Here is a 20016-nt window from a genome sequence, read left to right as displayed (position 1 = left end):
TATATGTAAATATTAAATTATAAGCTTATAATACATTATGTATCTTATTACATATAAGATATCTATTTTTGATTTTTTATTTATTATAATATACTATTTGTTAAATATATTATATATCACATAATAAATGATTACATGATGCATATACATGTACTTATATACATAATTGGTTAGAGCGTTTTTATCTTAATACATGGTATTTTATACTTATATATTGGTAAAATTAGGATTTATGATTTAAATTCGATATTGTATTTTATTATCATGTATTGGGTATCGTTAATATTTGTGAAATAAATGAATTGCGTACATAATTTAAGGTTTTTTGGTACTAATAGAAAAATTAAAAATTTTAAAAATAGTGTCCATCTTGTAACAAATATGTATTACTAAATACTGTTATTGTTTTCTATTTTCAGAATTGTGGCAATAAACGCCATTTTGCTTTCTACTTCACTTAGGAAAGCAAAATCGTGTCTCTTTTTTCTCAAGACTGCAAAAATAGAAAACAAAAATGTTACTTAATGCACCTTTATATTACTACTTTCCCTGAATTGTCACCATCAGTCTATATATTATATATATATATATAGGGAGGCGATATTTGCACTCCCCTTCTCTACGATTCCACCGCACTTTTCTTTTTCTTTTAAAAGAAAATGACTAGAAGGTCCCTTAATTCATTAATGCATCATTCCTTGAAGGTCCCTTAATTCATTAATGCATCATTCCTTGTTGTATAATACAATAACTACCCTTTATACTATTAATTATAACTTCTTCTTTCTTTACCTTATTTATTTCATTTAGTACTTTTTTATTTCCACCTGTCAAGAGAGAATTTAGTTAATAGAGATGAGGTTTTTTTTTTTTTTTTGGTGTGGGTCATGTCAAAAGTGATAATTTATTCAACCGAGATAACCTTTTGTATTTTTTTTGGGTCCTGTCAAAAGGGATATTTATTGAACGAAGAATTTTTGTGGGTCTTTTTTTATGGGCGTACTATGCTTTATTTTTGGGTCCAGTCAAAAGATTTTTTTATTTTTATTTGTGTTACCAAAAACATTAAAGATTGGAGACTACGAGGGGATATCTGAAAGGGGAGTTGTGTAATTTGAAAAAAATAAAATAAAATCATTCGCTTCTAATTAGGGTTAGACTTGTCATTTCTTTTAAGATGGGAGTGCAAATGTAGAAAAGGGGAGTGTGAATATAGCCTATTATAGTTGACTCTCCATCCACCAAATTATTAATATGGGCTCAAGTTTGGGTCCCACACAACCCATCAAGTGGATGGCGAGCCAAGCCAACTTATCAATTAAGAAATCTAACATCTTAAAATGGCGGGCATCTTAAAATGGCGGGCATTTATTACATTGTTTTCTTGAAAGTTACTACAATTTAACTTTAAAAAAAAATTAAATACTTACTTTATTGACTTGAAAAAGACTAGCACTGTTTATTTTGACTTAAAACATTTTTTGTGGTAAAATATTTTTCAAGTAAAATAATTTTTTTCTTACTTACTTTCTGGTGTTTGGTTACTATCCGTAAAATATTTTTCAAATTCATGTCCAAAACTCTTACAAATGCAAATTTTGTCAAGCACCTGAAAGACAAAATCAAATTCACACTGGTCATCAATTAAGTAATCAACTAGAACACCAAAAATCCAAACACCATAACATACCTTAGACTCAAAATTCACCATCAAATGGCAGAGACTTATCATTCTTACCAACACAACGGTCAAGGCTCCCTATTTATTATAGCCCTCTGTTGATCGCCATGATCGTCATCATCGCCACTGCGCATCATCATCATCTCCAATGTTGTAACAGGCATTGTTGGCGTCGATGCCGTCTGTCTCCTCCTACACCAGTGCCATGAGTATCTCTGTTACAACTTCAATTCACTTCTTCAAGCCTCCCATTTAATTCTTATGCTCCAGTCTTCTTCGTATGTCGTCGTCTTTTTCAAACTGTGCAAGTTCGACTGATTCAGAATTTTGGAAAATGACTTATGTGAATTGGATTTCTAAATCATTTTCAGGCTTTTAGCAAATATTATTCTAAACTGTAAAACATTTTACTGTTCTTAATATCCAAACACCAAAAATAGTGAACTTTTTTTCGAAAAATATTTTACATTGAAACAAAAACAAACATATGGAACATACTATCTACTAATTCCGACCATGTGTTGGTGTTCACAGATGATGAGGATATAAGCTTGTACTTGCCATTACACAGAGCTGCACTGAGAGGTGACTGGGAGAGCGCCGAAAGATTCTTCTCCCAACATAATAATGAAAATGCATTCACAGCGATAATCACATATAATGGAGGGACAGCACTTCATGTAGCAGTGGCGACCAGAAAAGCACATCATTTTTTGGAGAATGTGGTGCAAAGAATACCAACGGAGGCACTTGTCATAAAAAATTATCTTGGCAAGACGGCCCTTCACGTCGCTGCACAGGTTGGCAACACTGAGGCTGCCATAATATTGGTGGAGAATAACCGAGCTGCGCTTCTTATTAGGAACAACGCTAAACACTTTCCAGTCCACCATGCTGCTCTATATGAGCAAAAGGATACACTTGCATATTTGATAAGCGAGACCAAGAACATCCTTGTAGGGGATGACTTTGCAAATCAATGTGGGGTTTTCCTTCTCATTTATGTAATTGAATCTGAATTCATTGGTGAGTACTGACTCAGAGAATTTATCCATCTTTTATTATATATATATTTATTTGGCTATATATATATATATATATATATATATAAGAAAACATTTTGATTGATACAGTGATAGTTGGATTAATTGTAATTTAAATTTCACAGATGTGGCATTGGATTTGCTTCAGGACTACCATAATATGGCTACAATGATGAGTTCTAATGGTGACTCTTCTCTGGCAGCAATAGCTAGCAAGGCATCTGCATTCCCAAGTGGAAGTTGCTTCAACCGCTGGCAAAGTTTAATCTATTCTTGTTAGTTTCTGTAATTTGTTTATATTTCTTTGCCATTTCTTTTCACCCAATAAGGTAGGAATATATGCTGAAAATTAAGTCAATAAGGTAGGTATATATAATGAAAATTAAGTCTATAATTATTTATCTTATTATGTGCTAGGTGTATTATAAATTTTTGTGGTTACTATATATATAGGGTAGACCATGTATTTAATAATTAAGGGGTACACTCACACACACCCCATGAAACCGAAACAAATTTACCTCAAGAAATAATTGCTATTGTACAGTACTGATGAGGAAACTAATTTCATATAAAAAGGTGTTCCTGTGATGCTGGACAACTACGCTGACCCTCCAAATACCAATAACCCTCCAAATGCCAGTAACATTGAGGATCCAGGTAGCAACTGTCAAGGGTTCCTGCAGATGCAAATGTCCATGGGTAAGTGTGCGTATTTCATTATTTCATTTCTGTTTTGTTACAAAATTTCGTATAATCAAGTACTCCTACTGAATAACATGTCTGAAAAAGTTATTTTTGTTTACATCAAAATCTGGAATTTTCCAGATTGGACCACGTGTAAGTGCTTTTGCGTAAATTTTGAGTGAAAATTGTGCGAGTCTTTTGTATGGTGCCAAACTTTTGAGCGGTTGACAGATGTTGCGGAACTGAAAGTGTGATTTCAATTGAATTAAGCATGTGCCGAAGGGTCAGGTTAAATTTGAAATTTGAATCCATATGTGATTGGGCACGTGGCAAAAGGTGCTGAAGACTTGGGGAAGGCTGTTATTCTGATAACTATCCTTGGTTAACCATTTCTAGCGGTTAGGCTTCACCGCTCGTAACTGTTTCAAACCGCTCAAGGCTGGTTATAAATAGGCGTGGAGCAAACTTGGAGAAGGGTCCTCTTCTCGACCACACGATTGCCTTTATTTTATTACTTGTACTTTACTGCTTTCCTTAGGAGTAGTTTTAGTTTGTAGTGTGAGATGCGCAGTGCAGGAGTGGTTAGTTAATTTAGTGAAACGGAGTAAACCAGTAAAGTGAGGTGAATAGGTCTTCTTGCTTGATTTTTGTGATTGCTTAATTACACATAACAATTAACATTTCAACATCCACAATCACAAAGTAAAATGATAAAGTAAAGCAAGTAAGGAAAGAACAAACCGGACACCATATTTTTTACATGGAAACCTGCAGGAAAAAACTAAGGACACTAGCTGAAGTAGGCTCTGAAACTCCCTTTGATCAGATGAAGAGCATCACCCTAAACACTCGCGTGTATGTGTGTGCTCTAAAAAAAATCTCTGTCAAAGCTTCAACAATGGTGTCAAAAATATTCTCTATGTTTCCCCCAAAATCCTTCTAGGGCTGGAGTTTCAAGAGGTTTAAATACCTAGAGAGTCCTCAAAATAATTAGAAAATGGTTTTAAAAACGTTGTAGACTTCTCTAGAAATTTGGTGTTAAAAGGTAACAAAATCTTACCAAAACATAAAAACTTGCACATATCAGGCAAAGTGCAACTGGTCGAACTCTCCGAAGGTTCCAACCAAGACTTGGTGGACCGGTCACTAAAAGTGCGACTGGTCGGGCTTTTCAGGATTCAAAAATTTTCAATTAAAAGCTCAAATTCTAAGTCCTAGACCACCAACCTTTAAATGACGCGTCCTCGCTCACATACCTGTTCTAAGTGGTGTCTTCATCTAATTCCATGGTATCGAGGCACTCACCATTCAGCTCCAAAGACGAAAAGACTCAAGATAAACCAAAATTATAATTCGATCAACAAGTTTTTACTACGAAATTCACCAACATAAAATTTAAATATCTCACAAGTAGTCTTAGTGTAGTTTCAACCCTATCTTTAACTTGATTTCAAGTTGATCTTTGTACAAATTCCAATTGTTTATATGACGAATCAGTGAAACGAATGTTGATTTCCTTTTGTTCTAAATCATTTTTTCCCATTTATATCAATTACTTGGTGTTAAAAGTCCTTTTTCTTGAGGTATCAGAATATAAAGGAAGAGGTCATTACTATCTATCAACAGTCGTCTGATCTTCAAACAATCAATCTATTGGTCGAGTCACTTCAAGAATTGTTTGGCTATTCTCATATTGGGTCAAACTAGACTTTGGGAAGCTAGCAAAATTTTCAGCCAAACATTTTTCCAGTAAAAGTAGATAGCTAGCTAGTTGATCATCATATATAAACAATTTAATTAAAATTAAAGTTAGATAATTAGCAACAAGCTAGTTCATATATATGTTGTCTGGTGTTTTCCTTTGAAATTAAATTTCAACTTGTTTATTTTGTTTTCTTTAACAGTGAGGAAGAAATTGCATTTTGTATTTTGGCAAGTTGCTGAATTAGGTAAGGGATAATTAAGTAAACACATAGTTTCAATTGAATGTTATTGATCACGTTCTTGAGTAAGTTCCTTAATTAATTGTTGCAGTGCCTCATATCAAGCACATCCGAGAGAAAAAATTGATACATCATCAAGCTCTTCAACTTGTTAAATGTTTGTGTGAGGAAATATTATCTTTAAATGATTCGAGTGCTTACGATTCTCATTTCAAAGGAGCTCTCTTTGAGGCTGCAAGACAGGGTATTCATGAGGTTGTTGAAGAGATTTTGGATACATTTCCAGCCGCAAAATTGTTCACTGATGAAGAAAGTCATGTCATATTTCAAGTGGCAGTTATAGAACGCTGGGAAAATGTTTTCAAGCTCTTATATCATATGAATGCCGAGGATAAGCAGTTTTACAGACTATGCAGACTTATTTGGCAACAACATCTTGCATTTAGCTGGAAAATTGGCACCTTCAAATAAACTTAATCGCGTTTCTGGTGCAGCTTTACAGATGCGGCGTGAGTTACAATGGTTTAAGGTATTGAAATTTAGCTACTTTCTGTCCTAAATATGATTAGAGCAGTGTTATAAATGGTGCCACCACAGCATGGGGCATTGGCAATGCCCGATGTGTCTTAATTGACAGTCAGGTGTCGACCATTATATTATTGACATTTGTTCATTATTGTCTGCATGCGGTAATGCTACTCAAGCCAAAAACATAGACCAACTTATTACTCTATATCAAATAAAATACATATGAATATATATATATATATAACCCACAGATGGCCATCTTCCTTTTAGTTGTCTTCTCTTTAAGAAACATTTTCAGCCCATCAAATCTTTTTCACTTATCCCCAGATTCTCTCTCACTGAATTTTGGGAGAATCGATGTTTTTTCCAACACTTGAAAATTACACCTTATATGATAAAACAAATTAATGGAAGTTGTTCCACTAATCTTAACTTATGGCTGTTATGTAGGAAGTGGAAAAGTTTGTAATCCCTTCCCTAAGGGGAACGGAAAACAAAGATGGAAAAACTGCTGCAATGGTATTCAGTGAAGAACACAAGGAGTTGGTAATCGAAGCAGAAAAATGGATGAAAGACACAGCAAATTCATGCACAATTGCAGCAGCACTCATTGCCACTGTAGTATTTGCAGCAGCTATTACCGTTCCAGGCGGCAACAATCAGGACGATGGCGTCCCAATTTTCTCCAAAGAAATTGGTTTCATAATCTTTGCGGTTTCAGATGCTATATCTCTATTTACATCCATAGCTTCCTTGTTAATGTTCTTGTCTATCCTCACATCGCGCTATGCAGAAGAGGACTTCCTCTATGTTCTTCCCAAAAGGTTAATTATCGGTCTTCTTACTCTGTTTCTTTCTATAACTTCCATGATGGTAACTTTCAGTGCCACACTCTATCTTGTATTTGGCCATAAAAAGGATTGGGTTCTTATTCCAGCAGCCGCGTTAGCATCTCTTCCAGTCACCTTGTTCATCTCCTTACAATTCCCACTACTTATGGATCGATATGATATCTCCAAAATATGGGCCTGGCATTTTTGGTAAGCAAAGTGAACTTCCCCTGTACTGAGCTGAGATGATCGGCAAATATACAAGCTTGCAGTGAAGGGTTTGGGTGGGTTACAAATTCAGGCACTCTGCATTAGAACCCACAAATGATCAATGGAATTGTTACTTCGAATTTATCAATTGATTGCGCAAAAATATGTATATGCATATGTATATATATAATGATAATGAATATATGTACACTGTTGAACATTTCTAAACGATGATATTAGTATTTTGAATCTAATTAGATGAACCATCTTGATTGAATAAATCATAGGCCTTTGTGTGGTTGGATGAAGGTGAAGTGGATTTGAGACTCAAAAGCTATTCTGACGTTGTCAATTGTGAAGAGGTTTTAGACCCTATCCATTATGTTGTAGAAGCAATTACGTACAAATTAAATTGGAAGCATGCAATCTTTGAAATGAAAATGGCAAATACGTGCGAAGCAGTATGCTCTCCAGTACTACTAAAAGGGTCACCGTACGTGGCCGACAGCCTGGATTCATGATTCATTTAACTTGATAGAGAATAAGATTTTGTGGTCCATCCAAGCCAGCTACTTGCTTGACTGAAAAAAATCTATAGCCTATAGGGGTCTGTCTTCACATGCATGTTATTATCATCACCTTTTGTTTTTTTCTTTTCAAGTCGGCCAGATGAATTCTGCACTCATTTTGCTTTCGTACTTAACTTTATAAGGTCATTTTTAATAATTTTATTCACGTTAATTAATTTTGATGGATGACCATTGTCACATTTTTTTATAAGAATAAAAACTCTTTTCCCATTTATAACTCTCCGATTTATATATCCACCCCATCTAAATTTAGCCTATTCTAGAACTTAATTTTTGTATATATATATTAGTAAGTATAATACACACACACATGGAAAAAGATATAGGGAGTATATTATAGTAAAAAATAATGGGTTAGTGTGACGACTGTGTGAGAGTCACATGTAGATTAGCTGAATCACGGACACAATAGACAAGCAAGTAGGCCCACTAGATGGCAAAACACCGCGTCCTTTGGATTCCCCTTGTCCTCTCAATGTTTGAAAATTAGGCCAAAGAAAAGCCATCACCATACCCTAGCCTACACGGTTAACAAAACACCCTAATAATCTATTTGCGATATAGCCCATATCCAGACTGACTGGTATGTGGTGTCACTCAAGTCAATGAATAATGACAAATATTCCAATCAATTTATCAAAGGAAAACCTTCAATGAAATACAAAGAAAAACAGTACTAGAGGTTGCTCGTTCACTCTCTCTCTCAATATTGCCCTCTCTCCTCTCTATAAGAAGCCTAAATACTCCACTCATTGGATTATATACCGAGTGTGAGAAACTCTGTTTTCCTTCCCACTCGAGCTAGGTTGGGAGATTGGGTAAAAAAAGAATGATGGGTAAGTGTAATGTTGGTACACTCTTAATCCTTCTCCTCAACTTGGGCACTCTGCTCATTTCTCTTGCTTGCCCCTATTGCCCATATCCAACTCCTCCTACTAAGCCACCAAAACTTCCCCCCAAATTCCCACCAAAACACCCTCCTAAAATTGAACCACCCTTTCATCCTAAACCCCCATATGTCAAACCACCCATCGTTAAACCACCCCATGTCCCAAAACCACCCTATATCCCCAAACCTAAACCACCCCATGTCCCCAAACCTAAACCACCCCATGTCCCAAAACCACCCATCGTGAAACCACCCTATATCCCCAAACCACCCATCGTGAAACCGCCCTATATCCCCAAACCACCCATCGTGAAACCACCCTATATCCCCAAACCACCCATCGTGAAACCACCCCATATCCCCAAACCACCCTATGTACCCAAACCACCCATCGTAAAACCACCTTACATACCTAAACCACCAATTATAATGCCACCTTACGTGCCCAAACCTCCTCCCGTTGTAATGCCACCTTACGTGCCCAAACCTCCTCCGGTTGTAATGCCACCACCCGTACCAAAACCTCCTGTTGTACTGCCGCCGCCGGTGGTGCAGCCTCCCGTTGTGCCAAAACCACCACCAGCACCAATTGAACAGCCGTGTCCTCCACCGCCTCCAACAACGCCGCCATCAACGCCGCCCGCAGGACAAGAAACTTGCCCCATCGACACGCTGAAACTGGGGGCGTGTGTGGACTTGTTGGGTGGGTTGGTGCACATTGGCATTGGCAGCAGTGCTAAGGACACATGCTGCCCAGTGCTGCAAGGGCTGGTGGACTTAGACGCAGCAGTGTGTCTGTGCACCACCATCAAGGCAAAGCTTCTGAATATTAACATCATCATACCAATTGCTCTTGAGGTTCTAGTTGACTGTGGTAAGACTCCACCACCAGGTTTCAAGTGTCCTGCCTAGCTACCTACTTCTTCAACACACAATAAAAATCGGTGTGAACTCAAGTGGAGTTCACTTTGAGAAAGTGTACGCTACGTGTACGTACTGTATTAATTATTATTTAATGTCATAGTTTATAAGATGAGGTCTAATGAGCATATCAAATGAATGTTATGTTTGGGAGTGTTGGTTTTAATTTCATTTTCTTCATGTTGGGGACTTTGTTAAGTGATCTATGTAACTTTCTGTTCTGTTATGTTGAGCAGGTGTTTGCTTTGTATAAATTTTGTTTTCTGAATTGGATTTTATTTATTTGCAAACCAAATCCCACGAAAGAGATAGTGGAGTTTGTGCCCCCACAGTGGTGGGGTCCATATCTTCTCTCTCACCTTTTTGGAATTCTATTCATGGACTTTGTGAACTAATCTTTATGCGTAGACAACATGTTACCCATGCATGGACAACGTCTAGATGGCTTTGAAGATGGGGACAACCGGACAAGAACCGAGTAAGTAAATAAAACTGACGGATTGGGTATAATTACTTGCTTTAGTGATAAAAATGTCAAAGGAATTGTTTAATTTATCACTTTTGATTTTGATTTTTTATTTTTATTAAATACAAAATATTATATTTTATATAAATAATTAATTGATCAAACAAATCACTTTAATTAATCTAATGTAAAAATTACTTTCCTAGAGACTTTTTTTTTTCTTTACATATCCTGATTACTTAGGCTTCGTTTGGATACATATGAGAGAATTATGAGAGAAAAGAAAAGAAAAAAAAAGAAAAGAAATGATAGCTATAATTGGATAGATAGGAGAGAAAAGAAAGAAATTAGCAATTTTGTTGTTTGGATAACACAAATGAGAGGAAAGAAAAGAAAAAATAATAATGAAATTACCATCTTACCCTTTTGGGTAAGGTTAGTAGGGCAAAATCATTTCAGCCTCCCTAATCGCCTCCATCTCTCTATTCTCGTTCTCTCCTCTCTCTCTCTCCAACGGCAAACTACAAAATCTACAAAAATCAGAAGATCAAAACTTACATCGACATATCATTTTAGATTGTTCTAAAAATCAAAACCCATATCTTTCAAGCTTACCCCCCTCTCTATCTACAACAACTAACTTGTATGTATGGGTTTTGTTCTAAATTTTTTTCTAAAATCAACTAATCAAGTTCTGTAATTCTTGTTTTGCAACTCTCTCTCTGTGCAACTGCAAACTACATATATATATACTTCAGCCTCCCCACTAGTATCCATCTTGTTCTTAGCCTCCCACTCTATTTCTCTGTGCAACTGTAAACTATATATATATATATATATATAACCGGCTGTCTCTCAACTGCCCCTTCTGTAATTTGTTCCAAATCCCTCTAAATATTATCAATTTTGGAGGGAAATTTTTCCCAATCCTTTCTTTTCTCTCTTTTTTTTCCCATCCAAACACCCTAATCACTATCCTTCCCTTTTTTTTTTTCTCTCCAAATCCCTCTAAATCACTCAATCCAAACGAAGCCTTAGACACTCAGGAGTTCAGACCATCCTAGAGTAAAATAGCATTTCATAAAGTAAAACGTCAATTTTTTTTTTTTTTTTTTTTTTTTTAAGGTTACTTTTTGATAATTATTTGCTAACCCAATCCCCATGGCTGCTGGTGGGACTTATCCTTGCTCCTTTTGTGTGTGTCTCTCTCTTGCCTAGGGTTGCAAATGAACCGAGCTAAGCCAAGCTTTGGCTTGCTCGGGCTCGGCTCGTTAACTCCACAAACGTGCTCGGGCGAGCTTGGACTAGCTCAGCTTGGGCTCGGTTCGATAGAGATTGGACAAGCTCGGGCTCAGGCTCGGGTTCGGCTTGGAATCTTTACATTACCCAATAGCCACCAATTCAAGAAATCACCCGATCTCTTCCATTAAATCCGATCTTCATCTTCGACCGAGAAACAAAATCACCCTATCTCCATCTCCGACAAAAAAGAAAAAAAAATAATACAGAACAAGATTAAATCAAACCTTACAATGTTATATGTAATACCCCTAATTTTAAAAGGATGGTTTCGGCATTTTATTTATTATTTTTATTGTTTTTGGGTGATTATTGGGTTTAATTATTTTTATTTATTAATTTGATTTAATTGTTTACCTATGTGTTATTTTTATTTATTAATTTGATTTAAATTGTTTACCTAGGTGACATGTGTTTTAAATTGAATTAAATAAGTTATCTTTTATTATTTAATTGGCATTTATTGTTTAAGTGTTTTTAACTGTTTAATTGGGTTATTTTAATTGGAATTAATTGGTTAAGTGTATTAAATTATTTAATTGGATTTTTAATTTAATTATGGTTTAAGTTACAGTTAGCTCTGGGTTGCAATTCACGTATAGGTAAACCGCACTGTGGTAACAGAGATAGGTTTATGGGCCGACTAGGCTTAGAATTAGGGCTCTGTCTCTAATTAAACAAGGATTAGGGTTTAGGATTTTTTTACACCTATATATACACGGTTATAATCTATATCAAGGGTTGGAAAAACCCTATTCACGTACAAAAGATATAGAGAGAGAAACAAAGAGCAGTTGGGGGAAACCAGAGTGAGGCTTAAGAGGAATTGTACAGAGAGGACCAAGGAGGTTGAGTAAGGATTAGAGACGGAGTTATAGGAAGCTTGACGGCGTTCAGAATTGCTGGAAAACTTAGAGACGACGCAGGGATTTCATAATTGAAATCACAAGCAAGTTCTTCTCTTTCTCCTTCTCTTTGGCTCGTGTTCTGTGCACCTAGATAATCTCTAGGGTTTAATCAATCAATAACTGGATGATATATGTTTAATATATGTCATATGAATGATCTGTTTATGTTGAAAACCATTCTGTTACAGTTCATGCATGGCTCGTTTCAGTTTTCTGTTTTTTTTAAGCATGTTGCTCTGTTGTAACTTTAGTCTTTGGAATTGTTTTTAGTCTCTGTAAATGAACCATGGGGATGTTATTGGGATTGATATAAGATCCTTAGGTTCAGTGATGAAGAGGAATAGAGGGTTTGGAAGATAATTGAAGTTTTCTGAAACCTGTTCCAGTGTTGTTTTCCAAGCATGCTAGTTTAATGGTTTTGTTTAAACTCAGTAATTGTTTTCAAATTTATTGTAAACAACCTTGGGGATGCTTCTAGACTAAATTAATGACTCCTAAGATTAGTTTTAGAAACCAACAGAGTGGTAGGAATTGATCAGAGAGGGAGCAGACGGACTGAAACGAAGCAACGGGGACAGAGGCTATCAAAGGAGGTGAGAGCCGGCTCCATGGATGTGGGAGCCGGCTCCCACAACAAGTAGAGCAGGCTCTAAGGACTCCTAGAGCCGGCTCTAGGCTGAAAGAGCCTGCTCCCAAAATTTGGGGCAGGCTCCATCTTCAATTTTGTTTGTTTTTTTTTTTTTTTTTGTTATTTTTTTTTTAGTTTTCTACGTACTGTTTAACACTGTTGGAGCATGGAGACTATTTGAGTGAATCTGGAACTTTACAGAGGGATTAAGGAATGAATTTTAAGTGTTATTAAGACCCTAAATTGATTAAAGTTTAATTCTAAATTGTCGGAAAAAATAGTGTAAAAATTAAGGCACTTCCTATGTTGTTAATAAATGGAAGTTAAATTAATTGTTGAAATAAATTTCAGCAATTTGATGGAATGTAATGTGTTTATAAAACTTGTTTTAAAATACATTTAAATGCATGATAAGGTCATTTAATTATTAATTTTGATCTATGCATGCTCGAGAGGCTAGTTGCTGAATTATTAAATCGTTTCCTGTAACTATATGGATAATGCTTGGATTTAAATTACTGAAACATTAAACAACCTTCTGAAATTGATTTAGAAATTTATTGGATAATAATAGGATTATCTAACTTATTCACATGCATGATAGAGTCCTTGACATATTAAATTTGGTCTATGCGGGCTCTGGATGTTAGTTGTTGATTTATTAAATCGTCTCCTGCAACTATATGGTTAAATGCTTGGATTTAAATTGCTGAAACTTTAAATATTTTTGTGCAATTATTTGGATGGTGGTTTTGGGTCTATAAATTGTTGAACTATTATATATGTTGTAATTTACATGGATATGGAGGATTGTGTGTACCGGTATGGGACGGTGACATACTAGGGACGGTTTAGCTCAAAACGCATAAACATAACCTAATGGATTAATGGAATGGATTGAAAGATACTAAATCATATTTATGACTAAGTCAGATCAGCTGTAACCAAGTTGGATGACTTCCTAGATTAATGGATGGTAGTTAATTCACATCAACTGAATAAGTTGAGTGATTAACTAGTTAGTTTGTTGTATGTCAGTTTAATAAATATTTGAACTACATACCCTGAATTTGGACGGACTTTATATATATGTTTATGGTACCACGAACTGAGCTTGAGTCTCAGACTCGTTGGTCAGGGTGCGTATATGCAATGGATGCGTAGCTGGTTATAATAGGTTGAGGTGTACCCTGTTAGGTCTAGGTACTCATGCCCACCTTTGGGTGCGTATTCACATGTTGCCTTCTATTCAGGTTGAGACCCCTATTATAGACTAGTGAATATCCCTTAGTGTGGATATATTTATACGTATGGACTAGATAGATATTGTGAGGTGTCTACGGTGTATCTGCGTATCGAGTCACTATATGGATTACAGTTAGATTAGAACTTGCTCGTGGGTCTGACCCACTCCTTTATTATTCTTTTCAGGTACATGACGGTTCCAGCCTTAGAGCTTAATCGTGCTTGTCAAGGACAGTCTCACATTCATTTGATTACGTAGGACTTCTCTCGATGTTTCTAGCATTATCTATTTTCAGTTTTCAGTTTCAGTTGAACTTTTGGTTAGGGGTCCACCAGTGGATTCCTAAGTTGTAACTTTGAAGTTTTGGAGGATTGGAGTTTCATTTTTCAGTTATACATGGAAGGTTTTATTATTTTTATTTCTTTCAGCTTTATTCTATCTTTATTGTTTTTTGTCATCAGTGTTCGTTTTAAAATACTTTAATTGTTTGATATTTCCCTCGGGTTTGGGCCTGGGCCTGATCAACCCGTGTTTCGGATCCGAGGGGTATCACACTATATCAGACTTGATCTATCAATATGTTGCACTGTTGTACCTTAAGATTTGTTAGAAAGAGAAAAGAGAGAATTGTGTCGCACGAGGAGGGTTGCCGGCGACATCATGTGGACCATGCGGCGGGGCTGAAGAAGAAGACATGCCACAGACTTGCAACAGATTAGAGTTCTAGGTCTACTCTAATCTTTAACTTTAGAAACCAACGGCTGAGATTTGTTTATCCTAATGGCTGAGATTAAACCTTATTTGATGATGGACTAATAAATTATATGTACATGAACCTTAATAATAAGATGATGTGGGTTCGGCCAAACTTATGTTCATATGGGCTAAACTTTTTAATTGTAAAATGGTAATATAAATGAGCCTTCAAATTAGCGAACCTGTCACGAGCCAAGCTCAATGCTGCTCAAGCTTGAGTCGTTTATTAAACGAGCTTGAAAATTAAGCTCGAGCTCAGCTCGTTTACTGACGAACCGAGCCCAAGCCAAGCCCAAACTGTATTTCATAAGAGACAAATTTTAAGGTGAATAAATGTTTTTATTTTTTTTTATTTTTTTAAAGTTCAAATAAACACATTCACACGCTTAACACTCAACCTTTCAATTTAATTTACCTTTCAATTTAAAAATTAAAATTTATACCATCTTGAATTAGTAGAATGGATATATGTTGTCTTTGGCATAAAAGTGGAGAGAGAGTCTTTCCACTTTTCAATAAAAAAATTAAAATTTATACCATCTTGAATTAGTACGATGGATATATGTTGTCTTTGGCATAAAAGTGGAAAGAGATACTAATTCAAGATGGTATAAATTTTAATTTTTAAATTGAAAGGTTGAGTGTTAAGCGTGTGAATGTGTTTATTTGAACTTTAAAAGAAAAAAAAAAAAAACATTTATTCACCTTAAAATTTGTCTCTTATAAAATATTTCAATGGAGGACGTGTCATTCTCACATCAATAACATCAAGCAGGAGTTCTTTGACTTTCTTTGTTGGATTTCAAATTGACTATTTAACTATAGAGATTATGATGTTACATATGTGTATAGATTTAATAATAGGTTTCATCAAGTATAAGCTGTGTGGTTTTAGATATTGTGAAAATTACTTGTCAAGACAAAAAAAGAAAGAAAGAAAAAAAAAAAAGGTCTTTTTTAAGTGTGAAATCGATTCATTGTGAGATATATCAACGAGGAGTTCATACTTTTTGACTTTCTTTGTTGGATTTTAAATTGACTATTTAATTATAGGGATTATGATGTTACTATATGTTGACACCCATTTTGATAATTACATGAACATTAACATGGCAGTAAGTATTGGTTTGAAATGAAACATTTTCGACAGAATTACTGGACAGTGACATGGCTATAATTTGGGCTGAAATGGGTTTATGTTGTTTACGTGGATTAAAATACATGCAAAGGTTGGAGAAGCCTTTGAATTGACTACTGAATAAGGATCAAAAGCTAGTATTTATCTTTAAGATAAGTTTAGTTATATAATTTTAATATATATATATCGATTAGTTTGTGTTAGTTAAATGGTGATAGTTATCTCTAAGATTAGTTTATTTTGAATTTATAGTTGTTTTGATATAGAGTTGTATAGCAAGTAAAATAGTTGCGTGTAGGATTTAGTTACGAATTATTTTATAAATAAACAAAGTGACATGCTATATTAGGGTCCAGCACTCTTAGAATCTTTATTATTATTTGTTTGCTTTCTCACACTTTTCCAAGAATAGCATCCTTGCTATTTCTTCTTTCTCCTTTCTATATTTCTCAATCTCTCGTTCTATCTATTTCTCTCTTTCCTTCTATCTCTCTCTTTTCTTGCTATATCTATTTTCCTCCCTTTTCTATTCTCTTAATCTTTTATTATAATTTATTTATTGAAAAGTCCTTTTAACTAAGGCAATTCTTGAATTCTAAGAGGAGTATCACTGTTCTCTTTATCCTCGTATCGTCCGAAAGTCAACCCTCGAAAGAGATTATAGTTGACCAATTACAATCGAACCATACAATTGGTTCCGGCATGCCTGTTTTCCATCAATATAAGATCGGATCTAACCAGCCGATTCTAGCGTCAACATTATAGATTTAATAATAAGTCTCATTAAGTATGTGCTGGGTGGTTTTAGATTTTGTGAAAATTACTCGTCAAGACAAAAAAAAAATGAAAAAAAAAATAGTTTTTTTAAGTGTGAAATTAATTCATTGTGAGATATATATATTTTGGAAAAGTTAATGTCTTTTTTAAATTTAATATCTTAAAATTTTGCCTCTTATAAAATTCAAATGGAACACATGTCATTCTATTTTTGTGACCTCAACAGTATCAACGAGGAGTACGATCATTCTATTTTATTTTCTTTGTCGGATTTTAAATTGACTGTTTAACTATAGAGATTATGATGTTACATATGTGCATAGATTTAATAATAGGTCTCATCAAGTATATGCTGGGTAGTTTTAAGTATTATGAAAATTACTTGTCAAGAGAAAAAAAAAGAAAATAGTCTTTTTTAAGTGTGAAATCGATTCATCGTGATATATATATATATTTTGGAAAGATTAATACTAATGTTAAAAAAATAACTCTAAAATATATAGAACAATAGCATCGTGGGAACTATCATGCGATTTCCACCTACAGATGCAAGCCTCCCTTAGTTGACAAGGTCAATTTTACTCTTCAAGATTGACTATGGCATCCCACAAAGTGAATGGTATATTGTCTAACTGGCCACTATAAAATTGATTGGGATTATTACGTGCATAAATAGTGTTAATAATTCATATTTATTATTTAATGGAGTCAAAATTTCATAATTTTGAAAAAATAAAGACATTAAAAAATATTGTTTACTAGGCGTATAGATACCACTTTTTGTCATTAGGTATCACTTTTTGTACTGCACAAAAACGTGATACCTAAAACACAAAAAGTGATACCTCTATTCTCAAAACAAAAGTGGTACTTGATGTACAAAAACTGATATTTATGTGAAAGTAAATAATGTTTTTCCATATTAACGTCACCATTTTTTTGAAATTATGAGATTTTGACATTTTTGAAATTGTTGAATTTGTAGAAGGGATAAAAATTGGTTAGTACTGGGGAGGGCAGGTAGGGACAGATGAAACCCATGTCGTCCATCTATCATTCATTATCTTAAGTAAATTAATAGATCAACGGGTCACTGATTCAGTAATATCATTTTTTGACCTTTTAAAGAAATATCAGAATTTAACTTTTAAAAAAAATAAGTACATGTGAGTACTAATAATAATAATAATAATAATAAAAAAACACAAATTAATAGCAAATGTATTACATTCTTTAAATAAAGTTTGTTGCATCTCGACCTTAACTTGTTCCAGTTTCAAAGGCATTGCCGGGTGTACCATTCATATGAAACACCTTGTACAACTTGAAGCATTTGTAAATTACTGCACCGAAGTTAGGTTTGTCTGGATGTCAAATATATTTTAGAAAATATTTTTTAAATTATAACTCATAACGAAGAAATGGATTTTTATTTTTCTTTTAAATTTCAAGCATATATTTCGCTAGTAGTTGCTTATTGATGTTATAATCTAAGGAGTTGTGTTGCTCAAAGTGTAGAGTGAGATATATAATTGTAAAGAGAGAAGGTGAGTCAAGTTTGTGAAAGGTGAATGAGTGTGTAATCAAAATATTAAAATAAAGATAATGTTTATTTATCAATTATGTGTGTGAATTCCTGACAAGTTCAGAAAAATTGAAAGAAAAAGCTCATAGTAGGACATGCACTTTTGAAGGCATGATTTAAACATTTTTCTATCATGTTTCAAAAGTTGGTTCATGCACATTATTCAGGACACTAAATAAATATATATATGTGGTGTACATTTAAGTAGTGAAAAGGCAGATATTCTTTCCTAATTATGTTAATTGGATTTTTTGCTTTTGATTATTTTAATATACGGAATTTGATCTTCATTGGGCTGGGTATGTTTTTGCTTTGATTTGGTTTACGTGCTTTTCCATAATTATCTTTACATTGTTATTCGTTGGCGAATTGTCAAAACTTCCCACCAACACCTCCATAAATCACTTTATAGCTTTGCTTCTTTATGCCAAAGGCAAAAGTACTTGGAATCATTTGATTGAATTTCAATATATATATGTGTGTGTGTGTGGTCTTTTTTTCTCGGAAGATAAGTTTCATTAAAGTAAAAGTATTTACTACAAGATTTACAAAGCCATACCTTGAAAAGGAAAGCCCACGAATGATGTACAAGCCTAAATAAACCAATAGAAAATTAAATATGTGTGTGGACCTTCTCAAAGAACAAGTCCTAAAGATGAAAGGGAATAAATAATGATGAATGCTCCAACCCACATTATCCAAGGAACTGTCATTAAATATGTGTGTGGACCTTCTCAAAGAACTGTCATTTTTTTTCTGAATTTGGACTGACGGACACAAGAGTTTGGTAGGCCTTGTATCTAGAATTGTGAATAGATTAGATTTTAATTCGAATTCGGTTATCTAAATATGAGTAATAATAATAAAAAAATTTATAATCTGATAATAATCTATATTCAATAAACTAAATTCTTTCAATTCAAATTTAAGGTACCGATTCCGAACATAACATTAAATCTTGTGAAGAGATTATTAACACATTTTGTGTCATTGTGGAGCAATTTTTATCGGTGTTGATAGAGAAATTTTCATATGAATCTGTTTTTGGGCTTTTCCAATTGCTAACAAAACCACAATATTTTCCCAAATTTGTTGTTGTGAGGATTTGCGATTTTAGGGTTTCTAACAGAGACGAGGGAGAGGTAGAGAGAGAGAGAGAGAGTTGTGGGCAGGTACAGAGTACAGACCTATTGAGTATGTCACGATGCCGCCCAACTGAGACTGTCTCTAACAAGAGAGAGACAAAAGAAGAAAAAAAATGTTAGAACAAACAAACAATAATTACTGAAATCTTATTAAAAATAAAATTAATCACTATCTCTCCAACAATCTAGCCACTTTTTTTATATGCGTTTCTTTTCTAACAATTCCATCCAAATTAACTTTATTACAATAATAATAATAAAAATGAAGAAGAAGAAAAAGTTAGGGAGTACCAAAAAAATCACAAAATTATATATAATCAGAAAAAAATTTCAGAATATGAAAAGTTTTCAAAAATTATAAAGTTAATTGCAAAAAATTAGGGAATTTGTTCATAGTCAGCTCTTACATCATTAACATCACTAACACAATGAAGGGCCATCTGTAATTTTGTATGAATGTTTCATCATGTTAAATCTAAAGAGTGTAAAGAACAAACTTTGCATAAACTTCGTAAATTAGCCTAATTTTTGACGTCTGAGGTAGGACCGTAGGAAAGACCTCTATTAATGCAGTTACTATTATACAAACACACTGATGTTGCGTACATCGGAGGCACGTGTCAAATGTAGTTGATAATTTATAGATAAATTATATTTTCTTTCCTTATAATTTACCATAATTACAATAACCTTCCTTTTAATTTAAGAATTTATACAAGTCCTTCCTAAAAATAAAATTAATTTAT

General features: G+C 34.1%; 3 protein-coding genes across 3 annotated transcripts; all 3 read left to right on the top strand.

Moving 5' to 3' along the window:
- The first annotated feature begins 1638 nt into the window (after window positions 1-1638).
- On the top strand, window positions 1639-7176 carry LOC132308749 (uncharacterized). Its single transcript, XM_059806955.1, has 6 exons — window positions 1639-2707; window positions 2850-2999; window positions 3304-3426; window positions 5316-5360; window positions 5446-5883; window positions 6333-7176. The coding sequence occupies exons 2-5, from the start codon at window positions 2885-2887 to the stop codon at window positions 5823-5825; spliced, it is 663 nt and encodes a 220-aa protein (XP_059662938.1). The 5' UTR covers window positions 1639-2707; window positions 2850-2884; the 3' UTR covers window positions 5826-5883; window positions 6333-7176.
- On the top strand, window positions 1857-2718 carry LOC132310007 (uncharacterized). The gene is made up of 2 exons (XM_059808250.1): window positions 1857-1890; window positions 2216-2718. The coding sequence occupies exons 1-2, from the start codon at window positions 1857-1859 to the stop codon at window positions 2716-2718; spliced, it is 537 nt and encodes a 178-aa protein (XP_059664233.1).
- A 1040-nt stretch (window positions 7177-8216) lies between the features above and the next one.
- On the top strand, window positions 8217-9598 carry LOC132308747 (36.4 kDa proline-rich protein). The gene has a single exon (XM_059806953.1). It carries the CDS (start codon window positions 8342-8344, stop codon window positions 9311-9313), a length of 972 nt encoding a protein of 323 aa, XP_059662936.1. The 5' UTR covers window positions 8217-8341; the 3' UTR covers window positions 9314-9598.
- The last annotated feature ends 10418 nt before the right edge of the window (window positions 9599-20016 follow it).

The sequence above is a fragment of the Cornus florida genome, unplaced genomic scaffold (genome assembly GCF_030987335.1).
Source record: "Cornus florida cultivar Cherokee Brave unplaced genomic scaffold, ASM3098733v1 CherokeeBrave_3.0.0_Hap2_Chr05, whole genome shotgun sequence".
Taxonomy (NCBI): domain Eukaryota; kingdom Viridiplantae; phylum Streptophyta; class Magnoliopsida; order Cornales; family Cornaceae; genus Cornus; species Cornus florida.
Note: the sequence above shows the minus strand (reverse complement) of the source record. Positions and strands in the feature narration are given on the sequence as shown.

Excerpts from the sequence above, each read along its gene's own strand:
- LOC132308747 (XM_059806953.1), top strand. The coding sequence starts at position 8,342 with ATGATGGGTAAGTGTAATGTTGGTACACTCTTAATCCTTCTCCTCAAC.
- LOC132308749 (XM_059806955.1), top strand. The coding sequence starts at position 2,885 with ATGGCTACAATGATGAGTTCTAATGGTGACTCTTCTCTGGCAGCAATA. Across the intron at positions 3,000-3,303 it reads GCAAAGTTTAATCTATTCTT|GTGTTCCTGTGATGCTGGAC; the intron begins GTTAGTTTCTGT and ends TCATATAAAAAG. Across the intron at positions 3,427-5,315 it reads GCAGATGCAAATGTCCATGG|TGAGGAAGAAATTGCATTTT; the intron begins GTAAGTGTGCGT and ends TTTCTTTAACAG.
- LOC132310007 (XM_059808250.1), top strand. The coding sequence starts at position 1,857 with ATGCCGTCTGTCTCCTCCTACACCAGTGCCATGA. Across the intron at positions 1,891-2,215 it reads CTCCTACACCAGTGCCATGA|ATGATGAGGATATAAGCTTG; the intron begins GTATCTCTGTTA and ends TGGTGTTCACAG.